This window comes from Nematolebias whitei, chromosome 4, assembly GCF_014905685.2.
Source record: "Nematolebias whitei isolate Nwh7 chromosome 4, NemWhi1, whole genome shotgun sequence".
Classification (NCBI taxonomy): Eukaryota; Metazoa; Chordata; class Actinopteri; order Cyprinodontiformes; family Rivulidae; genus Nematolebias; species Nematolebias whitei.
In genome coordinates, this window is record NC_056501.1 from 7,634,275 (window position 1) to 7,645,934 (window position 11,660).

The 11,660-nt window shown below is 39.8% G+C and overlaps 2 protein-coding genes across 2 annotated transcripts; both read left to right on the forward strand.

Annotated features, from left to right (window-relative positions):
- Positions 1-889: 889 nt before the first annotated feature.
- Positions 890-2,345, forward strand: LOC119408639 (protocadherin Fat 3; the record flags this gene model as incomplete). Its single annotated transcript, XM_037675483.1, is given in 3 exon segments — positions 890-1,100; positions 1,704-2,199; positions 2,339-2,345. Coding segments are annotated over 3 exon segments (714 nt in total), but the record flags the coding sequence as incomplete, so codon positions are not given.
- A 10-nt stretch (positions 2,346-2,355) lies between these two features.
- On the forward strand, positions 2,356-10,192 carry LOC119408640 (protocadherin Fat 2; the record flags this gene model as incomplete). Its single annotated transcript, XM_037675484.1, is given in 5 exon segments — positions 2,356-5,371; positions 5,777-6,173; positions 7,886-8,085; positions 8,450-8,603; positions 9,959-10,192. Coding segments are annotated over 5 exon segments (3,988 nt in total), but the record flags the coding sequence as incomplete, so codon positions are not given.
- Between the last annotated feature and the right edge of the window lie 1,468 nt (positions 10,193-11,660).

Here is an 11,660-nt window from a genome sequence, read left to right on the forward strand (position 1 = left end):
TATTACTTTTTACTTGTACTACTTTTCCTACTTTGCATTTTTTCACTTATCGCAGGGCTTCAGGGTATGGATCCCCCGTGATAAACGAGGGACTACTGTAGTCCTTTGTTTTTAAAACACTTATTTATATTTGTTTATGTTTTTATAAAAGAACTGGTGATCAACGTTTTTTTGTTTGTTTCTATAAAAGTTGAAATTAAGCCAATGCCGCTCTGGTCATGTCCACTCAGATATAATGTGAGGTTCTGCTCGCTACAGAATGAGTTAAATAAAAAAAATACAAAACACAATAATAAGTATGATTACTCACTGATACTCAGTGTCAAAAAAAATACTTCCTTTTGTGTGGACAGAGTATTTGTCTGGACGTTTCAAAAGCAACTTTTTAAAATTTATTTATTGTTTTTAAGGTTTCTTTTGGTTTGAACTTCTAAAAACCTATTTGGAAAGAACAATTTGATGTGACTTCATTGCAGAATATGATGTTAAACTTTAAAAAAAGAGGTTTTGCTGAACCATATGATGCAGTGTTAAAGGGGTTGTTCCACTATTTTACCAAAGCACTTGGCTGAATTCATGTGGAAGCTTGAGTCACTTCATTGACCCTACAGTAGATTGATGTGGTCTAGATTAAGAAATATGCTTGGTAAATTTAATTAATGGCTCTTTTCCATAGGTAAACACAAATGATAGATGGCATCATTTGTTTTTTAAATAAAAATCATGAACACTGTAGAGTTTTTGATCTGGTAAGGTGTCAGTATCTTAGTTTGGAAACAGCATAATAAAAGTATAGAAAAACTTAAAGGATGGGTATTTTATTTGAAATTCATCAGGCTGTGTAAAGTAACTGCCTCATTATTCTTTGACCTCTTCACAAACTCCTCAGGTGCTTGACCAGGAGATCCCAGTGAAGAGGAATTTTGTAAAGGTTGTGATTCAGGTGGAGGACTGTAACGACCACTCACCAGTTTTTCTCAGCCCTCGCTACGAGGCCAGCATCTCTAACCTCGCCCCTGCTGGCTCTGAGGTCATCCGGGTCAAGGCCCTGGACAAGGACACAGGAAGCAATGCAGACATCAGCTACTCGCTGCACTCTGGTGAGCAACGCAGCTCTATTTTTATATTTGATCTCCGCTTGCCTCTTTTCACCTTAACTCTGTCACACCTTCATTCGTTGCTCTTTGCTCGTGAAAACTGCCACTGTTTTCTATTGTTGAACAGTGGGAGCTGCTTCTGTCCAAACAACTTAAATGTTGAACATTTTGCTGTTTGAATCAGCTCATGTTGGTGATAGAGTGTGGTCCTTGAACCCATATGCTCCATCTGAACACTTTGTGTTGACGCAGAGTGTTTTATACAGCAAGGAATATCCATCTTTGTAATTGTTTGGTATCACTTTCTGCTTAAACGCTCATTTTGTCTTTGAAGGTAACAAATGAACCATGAGGCGAGATAAATGTCACCGTTCTGCAGTTTCTCCTGTTTACATTGCTGCAGCAGAATCACAACGATTATTTTTAATACTGGACAAAAATTGATACCAAAGTAAACTTGAATACTTTCTCTGCAGTTCCTTTAGATTTTCATGTTTAAACATATGCACTTTTTAAAATATAAAATTGATATTTTAGATGTCCCTTATAATTATGTTGTCACTTATACAAATTCAGTCTAACACATGACTTGCTTTTTCCCTGCAGGAAATATTGGCAACATCTTTTCCATCGATTCAAAGCTGGGCTCCATCAGTGTTTCCAAACCTTTAGACCTTCAGCCTCAGGACCAGTTCCACCTTACAGTAAAGGCCATTGATCAAAGTTTCCCACAGCACTCCGATTTCTGTTCCGTTCACATTCACATCCGCATTTCTGACCAAACCCCTCCCACCTTCCCATCAGAAGAATACTTAACCGAGGTCAGTGAGTCAAGCGCTCCTGGTACACCAGTGGTTACCATCTCGGCCTCCAGCCCAGCTGCAGTGCAATATGGGATAGAAAGTGGCAACATAAAGGGAACATTTTACATCAACCCCTACACCGGGATGATTTCCACTCACAAGTACCTTGATTTTGAGAACTGTGATACCTACAAGCTCAAAGTTACTGCCTCCACCACAGCAGGAGCCATGTCCAAGACACTTGTTCATATTTATGTGGTTGACGACAATGATAACGCGCCTGTCTTTCAGCAGATGGAGTACGTGGGACAAATTAGTGAGTCTGCACAAATGAACAGCATGGTGATGGGAAAAAGAAACATGCCGCTGGTCATTCAAGCCTTAGATGCAGATCAAGAATCAAATTCTCTGCTGACGTATCAAATCCTTGAACCTGAGGCTCTGAAAGTCTTCAAGATTGACCCAAATATGGGCACCATCTCTTTGATTTCACCAGTTGACTTTGAAACTAAGAGCGAGTATCACCTGACAGTGCAAGTGAAGGACTCTGGGGAGCCATCGTTGTGCGCAGCAGAGCCTGCCAGGGTCACCGTTCATGTCCTGGACATGAATGACTGCCCTCCACTATTCACCTCCCCGGTATACGAGCCATCCATTATTTTTCCAGCCATCAGAAATACAGAGGTTGTGCGTGTTACAGCCTATGATGCTGATTCAACTGTCTCATATAGCATCACAGATGGAAACCCTTATAATGCTTTTTCAGTTGACCCTAATACTGGAGTCATCACTCTGACCAATGTATCTGAATTAAGACCATTTTACCAGCTGGGCGTCAGAGCCTCAGATGGCTTGTTTAAAGATTCAGCCACAGTCAAGATAAATGTAACAAAACTGATGCCAGGTAATTTTAGATTTGAGCAGAAAATTTACTTAGCAAGTGTTAGAGAAAACCTAAATATGGTCAAAACCTTGGCAGCACTAAAAGTCTTGGGAAGCTACTTAAATGAGCCTCTTTTGTATTCTGTCATGAACCCTATGGGTAAGTTTGCAATTTCCCAGGCATCAGGTGTTCTTGAAACCACAGGTGTCCCTTTTGACAGGGAGGAACAAGATGTTTATGATATAATGGTAAAAGTACAAGACATGAGAAGTCCACCTAGAACAGCCACAGCCCAGGTCAAGGTTATTATAGAGGATGTTAATGACAACTCTCCACAGTTTCTGAATCTGCCTTTTTCCATTATGATTTCTGAAGACAAAGAGCCAGGAGATGTTTTGTATCAAGTAAGTGCCATCGATAATGATCAGGCAGAAAATGGGTCCATCTTGTACTCATTAGAAGAGGACTATGGCCTCTTCAGGATTGATCCTGAAGTAGGTGATATATCCCTTCAAAGACCTCTTGATTTTGAAGCTATGAGTAAATATGGGTTGATAGTGTTAGCTACAGATGATGGAGAGCCAAGTCATAGCACCATGGCTCAGCTCATCATTCAAGTGAGGAATCGAACCAACCCAATTTTCCAAACGCTTCTTTATCCTTTGAAAGTCCCTGAAAATGTTCCCCCATTCACCACCATCCTGCATGTGCAGGCCAGGAACCCAGAGGGTTATCGAATCATCTACAATCTTGAGGAGGAAAATGCATCAAAGCATTTTCACATGGATTTCAAAACTGGTGTACTGACTGTCACCAACCCCCTTGACTTTGAAAGCCAAACATTTCATGTGCTGACGGTCCGAGCTACTGACTCTGTGTTAGGAGCGTCATCAGAAGCTTCAATTGAAATAGAAGTGGAGGACGTAAATGACAATGCACCAGTTTTCTCACAGCAAACTTACAACGTGAACATTGCTGAGGGGCTACCAGTCGACACCTCTGTGATACAGCTCTCTGCTACTGACAAAGACTCTGGAAGAAACAAAGACTTAACTTATCACATAGTTAAAATGGAAGGGAATGAAGCAGATTTCTTCCAGATAAACCCTAAGACTGGGTTGATTGTCACAAAACAGGTACTAGATCATGAAGACATAAAGCATTTTAATTTAAAAATCAAAGCCATTGACAATGGGACTGTCCCTCTCAGTAGTGAGACATTGGTTTATGTAAATATCACTGATGTCAATGACAATACTCCAGATTTTGTCAGTCCTCATTATAAAGCCACTCTGGATGAAATGGCAAAATGTGGCCACATAGTAATCAAAATCCAGGCTTCAGACCCTGATTCTGCTGACCTCAGTAATCTTAAGTACAAAATCCACTCAGGAAATGAAGACCGATTTTTTAACATCAATGAATCCTCAGGAATCCTCTCCTTTTCTAATGTCTGTAGGAAGAACTTGGACCCTTATTACAACCTGACTGTGGCTGTATCTGATGGAGTGTTTCAGAAAACTGTACCAGTCAATATTGACATGATTAACAGCAACAGGCACAGTCCATATTTCAAACAGAGCATTTATGAAGCTGAGCTGGCTGAAAATGCAGAGCCAGGAACTCGTGTGATCCGACTGGCTGCCATAGACCCCGATGACGGCCCATACGGAAGCGTTGACTACACCATTATCAACAAACTAGCTGATGAGAAGTTTGACATATACAAAGATGGGCAGGTTGTTACAACTCAACCACTGGACAGAGAAAACGCCACCCAGAAAGTCATAGCAATCAAGGTAATGGCTAAAGATGGTGGTGGAAAAGTGGCCTTTTGCACTGTCAAAATTATTCTTACAGATGAGAATGACAATGTGCCTCAGTTTAAAGCAACAGATTACCAGGTTTCTATCCAGTCTACTGTAAATAAAGGTTCCCCTGTTATTCGAATCATGGCTTATGATGCCGATGACGGCAAAAATGCAGATGTCACCTACACTGTAGAAGAAGCTGAAGAGGTCACCGAAGACATCATTGAGATCAACCCTTTCACTGGAGTAGTGAGTGTCAAGGAAAGTCTTGTTGGGATGGAGAACAAGATCTTCAATTTTAAAGTCAAGGCTCGTGACAGCAGCCTTCCTTTTTACAACTCCACAGTGCCTGTTCAGATGAAAGTGGTTCCTCCTGAGGTTCCCCTGCCCAAGTTCACAGAACCTCTATACAGCTTCTCAGCAGCAGAAGACGTTCTCATTGGGACAGAAATTGGTTTTGTGAGGGCTGACTCGGACATTCCCGTCATTTACAGCCTGGTGAATGGGAACACTATTGAAAGCAACAAAGGCAAAGAGTTCAGCATAGACAAAGAGAGTGGAACTTTGCTGTTGCAGAAACCCATTGATTATGAAAAGACAAAGTGGTACCAGGTAGATGTGGTTGCTCAGGGGAATCAGAATGGGACGGACATTGCATCTTTAGTTTCTGTCATTATCCAAGTCCAGGATGTGAACGACAACCAGCCTGTGTTTGACGCAAGTCCATACAGGGCATTCTTGGCTGAAAACATGCCTGCTGGTACCACTGTCATCCAGGTGAGACAGAGAAATTTATATTCTCATTCGATTTTGGAGTCGAGCAATATCTGCTTTTCAAATTCTTATTTTAAATGATTAGTCAGATCTATCAAGATTGAGATTGGCCTTCTAAACACAAAAGTTTTAGTTGACGTAAACTAGATGCTATGATCCAGCTAAGCGAACTGCTAGTCATCATCTTTGTTTGAATGTGGCATCATCTTTTGACAAACTGTTGCTAGTATGTAGCGTCGTTTAAAACCTCATTTTATCCAGTCAGAGCAACTTCGGCTCAGTTTATTCAAGTCTCGCTTCAGGATAATTTTTCTCATCTAATTACCAGAAACACAGTAAAACAAAGTTTTGATAAAAATAAAATAAAAGGTTAAATTTGACTGTCAACTTTTACGTTTACCCTTATAGGTGACGGCCAATGATCCAGACACAGACAGCAATGGCCTGGTGACCTACAGCTTAGAGCCCCTGCCTGATGACACCCTGCCTGACATCACTGAGGTGTTCACCATTGACGGAGAGAGTGGCTGGATCACCACGATGCGGGAGACTGACTGCGAGGCCACCAGAGTCTATAGGTTTAACGTGGTGGCCACAGACCACGGTGGGGATGTCAAGCTGTCGTCCAGCGTCCTGGTAGAAGTGATGGTGACGGACCAGAACGACAACCCGCCGAACTTCACTGACGACATGTACCATGGCTCCGTGGTGGAGAACGTCACCCCATTCGAACCTATTGTTTCCATGACGACCACAGATGCAGATGTTTCGCTGGAGAACCGCCTTGTAACGTGTTACATCACAGGTGTGCATGTCTGTATATTTTTATTATTGTGGGGATTTAGATTTGTGTAGTTCTGCCTTACAATATTTACCGAAGATCATATTTGGGGTTTTCTGTGCAAGCAAGCGTGCATGTTTTAATCAGAGAAATGGCAGTCCTGCTGAGAATCTGCGGTACTGTGGGATTTACCAAGACATTAATGAGGTGAAATGAAATTTTTGTTAATCGCCCTCAACTGAGTCATATTATTCAGCCTCAGATTAATCCCAAAGAGAAACAAGGTGACAATACAAGGATGCCAACTGGGCGCCCTGCAGCTAACAATACAAATACGGCCTTGAATTAATCCAAATCTCAGACAGTTAAACTGTTCCAAAGGAGCTCTCTGTCACAACGTTCTGCTTTGCAGGAGGGAAGTGTTTGTGTTGGGATTATTTGTAATGGCAGGATTTGACTCATGTTGACACTGACTTGTCACAGACACAAAATCGGAGGCAAATGCAAATTAAAGTTGCCCTATACCGACGTGATTTATTAGAGGATATTGCTATTCAAAGCACCACAGGGTTTAATATTCATGACTATTGATTTCAACAGGTTTTCTTCACAGATAAAGGTCTGCAAGTGCTCAACCCAGTCAAACCGTTTAAGATGTTTATATATTTATTTAATTATTTGCTTGTTTATTCAGTTATTCGTTCCTTAGTTGATTTAGTGTTTTTATTTCTTTTTTTTTTTTAACTTTTATTCACATGCCTGTAAAATAAAGATAATACAATTGTTTCTTGAACGCTGCTAATATTTGTTTACATATATATTTATTTTTAATTTATTTATTATTTGTAATTTTTATGGGTTTTTTTTTTATAATAATTTTGTTAATTTGTTATTTTATTTATATTTTATAATATATATTAATATAAAAATTCTAAATGTGGTCCTTCCAGTTTGCTCTCATCACATGATTAACTGTTGGGATTATCCTTATCGTCTTTAGAGTTAGTGTTTCTTTAACATTTCTTTCTTAAATATTTACAACATTTATACAAATGTAGAAACTTTTCTTTCTGACCCTTTCTTCATCTGCCGAGTCTCATCAGACACAGTTTTTCATCAGTTACTAACAAAACAACTGTGTGTAAATTGTTTTTAGCAAAGCTTTGCAAACAAGTCAGTGAATTACTCTGAAAAATAATTTTCTTTAAGTACCAGCGCAATAGAGCCTGACACAAAGATCACCGTTAACTCCTCCATATTTTCTATTTGATTTAAAAAAAAATCTGCACTTAGTGGCCCGTTTGTAATGTTATTCATTGGATGATGTCATCCCAAATCGCACGAAATGTGTGTAGATCAGCATGAAGTTAATGGTTAATATATACCGAAGAGCTCCAGCTGAATAAGTCTGTCATGAGACCTGTACAGCAGCTGGTGAGAAAACTGCTCAGTCTGCATGCATCACCTGTCAAATAAGGTGTGTTTTCTTGGGTTAATCTTCTTCAACAAACAATCAAAAGGTCATAATTAGCAGAGGCGGTCAGCTTGGTGGGAAATACAAAGAATCAAAAGTGTTTTGTACAATAAAATATACAACAGTTAAAGAACAGGAGTCGGTGTAACCTGAAACATCCCCTTGGTGATTAAAGCTGAACTGCAGCGGACAAAAAAGGATTATTATTCATCCATCCCATGGAGTACAAAATAACCATGACTTGGTTCTTTGTTTTCTACAGACGGAGACCCGTTGGGCCAGTTTGCCATCATCCAGGAGGACGAGGGTCAGTGGGGTCTGATAGTGAAGGAGACTCTGGATCGAGAGACCAAAGACAGGTACATCCTGAAAGTGACGGCCACCGACGGGAAGTTCGAGGCTCCGGTTACGGTGGACATCCACGTGCTGGACATCAACGACAACAGTCCAGTCTGCGAACAGGTGAGTCGTATCTGGATCATTTGAAGATGCCTAGTCTAAATATTTCCATCACTCGAACCACTAACAAACACTATTGTACTTCTATATTTTTTTAACTAAATCACTTTTTGTATTTTTTATGATATAAAATTAGTGTTTATATCGTAAATAATTTCGTATCGTATATCGTTTACATCCTGTGCATATGTTTATATTTCTGTAACCGAAGATCTTTTCCTTCGCACTAAATCCCGTCTAGTTTTCAAATCACTAGTCCAACAGCTGCGTTTCACGTCCCTGCAGTGAACGGTTGGTCCGTCAAACAATCAGTGACGGCCTCTAACGGGTCCGATGCATATCTGATGTTCTGTTCCTCTGGTTCCAGCTGGTGTACACTAAGGGGGTGATGGAGAACTTGCCGCCCAGGAACTTAGTGCTCAAAGTGTCAGCTTCAGATCCAGATGTTGGAGTGAACGGTGAAATCACGTACACACTCCATGGTCCAGAGGCAAAAAAGTTTCTTCTGGAACAAAGGACGGGTATGATGGTGTCTGTTAGGAGATAAATTCTCGTTGTGTGAATGATTATGACGCACTCTCACTACTGTGATCCATTTTTCTTCCGTACATTTTTCGGTGCGTTTCTCGGTCCGCAGTTTTTAAACTATTTCAACAAATCACGAATCAAAACGTTCAGCTCTTTCGGGACAATCCTGAAAAGACTTCTGGTATTGGTGCGACTTTAGCTTTTGGAAATATTTAGCCTTTTCTGCCATTTCTTTCTCATAGAAAATGAATGGAGCTCATTTTACGTTATCTTTAGATCAGTTTACAACATTTTTCTGCTCCTTTCACATTTTGTTCAACTTCCTTGTGCATATTTAAAAAAAAATCAGCTACTTTCAGCTAATTTCAGCTGAGGTTTTTTTTTTAGCAGTTTTGTGCTCCTTTCATATTTTTTCTGCTAACTATAACATGTTTGTGCTTCTTCTAACTTCTTTCTGCTAATTTCAGCTTGTTATGCTCCTTTCAGCTTATTTCTGCAAGTTTCAGCTTTTTCTACTATTTCAGCTACTATTTAGCTGTTTTTTTTTTTACTTTTTCCGCTAATTCCATATTTTTTGCACTCATTTATACTTTGTTCTGCCTAATTCAGAAAAAATGTACTCTCTCTCCAATTCCTTCTTGAAACTCATGCTTTTTATTTTTTGTTGTTTTAGCTACTTTTCAGCAGATTTTTTTTTTTTTTTTTTTTGCAAATGTTAGCTTTTTTTTCAGATAATTTCCACTTTTTGGGCTCATTTCTTTCAGCCTAAATTGGGAAAACTTGGTTTTCCCTGCTTTCTTCTGCTAATTCAAGCTTGTTCTACTTTTTCATCTAGCTTTTCAGCATGTTTTTGGATAATTTCAGCTGTTTTTTTCAGTAATTCTTCAGCAATAAACATTCACACTGCATTTTTGCAAGAAATACATGTTATCTAGTTCATTCTGTAATTGTTTAGGATTGTGTTCTTAACAGCTGCTTCAGCTTACAGGAACCAAAAACATTTTGTTTTATCACCTAAGATTATTATTCCTTCTCATTCATGTCGGGTTCTGTTTTAAAACAAACTCCCATCAGTCCAGCTGTTTTTTTAAAACATATTTCCAGGTTTTTTTATGGTATATAATATTTTGATAAAGTTCTAATATTGTACTTGAGCTTTGACTAAAACATTTGGAAAATAAGAAGATTTATCAGATTTCAGTTAGTTGGAATCCAGGCTGCAGCAGGAAGTGCTAACAGTAAAATAATGGGAATTATTTCAGGACTTTCAAAATAAAAGCTGTTTGGATGTGAACGTTTGCTGCTGTTCGGTGTTTTCTGTGGCTGATTGTGACTCCGCTCTCCTCAGGTGAGCTGTTCACCTGGGCTGCTTTGGATCGTGAGACGGACTCGGAGTTCAACCTCGTGGTGAAAGCGACAGACGGCGGGGGTCGGTCCTGTCAGGCCGACGTCCAGCTCGTGATCCAGGACATGAACGACAACCCGCCTCACTTCTCCACCAGCCACTACGAGGTCACCGTGTTCGACAACACAACGGTGCACACGCCCATCGCCGTCGTGTACGCCACTGACGCAGACACAGGTGAGCGTGTGCTGACGTTCAAAACGACTTCAGTTGGATTTAAAACCGTAAAAACACGCCATTGTTGTCCTCAGGTCACAACATGTTGGTTTCAGGAATCCTTTTTGCACCGGTAAACACAGGCTTGCCTTTGTGCGTCTAAAATCTAAATGAGGTTTGACTGATCCCAAACATAATAAAACACTAATCTGTTTCTAACAGAGTTTTGGATTCTGAAACTCCCACCCGATTCTTTTTTTATGTGTCATCCCAGCTGTGCTGGTACTAACGTGCTGCACGCAGATTTTAACCTCCAACCCCAGCAGCATTAGCACCTCACTTTATATGAGTTCACAGTAACGTTACATGTTGAGCAACAGTTAAGTGTGTTTTATAATCAGCATTCAGCTGCAGATGCAAACAGCCCCCTCACTAAATTAGATTTTAACCCCTTCAAGTATCTGGATTCCAAGAGCTGCACACAGAAAAAACTTTGAAATCAAACATCTGTTTATTTAACGTTTCATCCTGGAGTTCATCATAATTTACATTGTGTTTTATATTGCAATAGTTTTTAACAAAGTGTTCAACACAGGGCCACATCAGAGCAGCATCAAATGTTTTAAATGAAATAAAACTTTAATTTAGCATGCTTATAAACCCATTCTTTCATGGTTTTAGATGGTGTGTTACATTGTTTTAAGCAACAATTCCAGTTCCAAGCATGAATCGGTGAGGACAGTGAGTTTAATCTGTGTGTGAAATTATAATATTATAATAATCGGAGTGTCTCGTGCAGCTTAAGGCTTGGAACTCAACACTCGACAGTCTGGGAAATGAGAAAAGCCCGGGAAGGAAAGAGAAACGTCTTCAGCTACAGAATAGGTGTCCAGTTGCTTTCTTTGAAAAACATAAATAGATTAAAAAATAAATATATTACAGTAGTCCCTCGTTACTTTGCGGTTTCTTTCTAGCGGACTCGCTCTACAGCAGATATTCAAAATAAAATTGGGCATGACACACAATTGGCTGATTGATGGATGAGCCGCACGATCTGCATGGCATTTTTATTTAAAATAAATTATTTTAAATTATTTAGCACCTGCTGCACCTGTGCACAGCCCACAGCTGCAGCGTGTCAGATGTCCGCTCTGCAGCAGAGAAGTGGGCGTGGCCAAGAGCTGCTGGCAGATGGCAGAGAGCGGCCGGAGGCAGAGAGCTGAAATCCTGACATGCTGTGCTCTTTTAGAAAATTTAGAGTTTAGAAACATTGTTAGAGACACAGCAAGAATGTGGGAAGGGTTTAAAACGCCTTAACATATTCTACCTGTATATAAATACTGAAAAGAATACTACTTACTACTGCAGTAAATACTAAAATGAACTACTACTTACTACTACTGCTACTTGTGTACATAATTTTGTTCCATCTCATGTACCACGATAGATAGATAGATAGATAGATAGATAGATAGATAGATAGATAGAT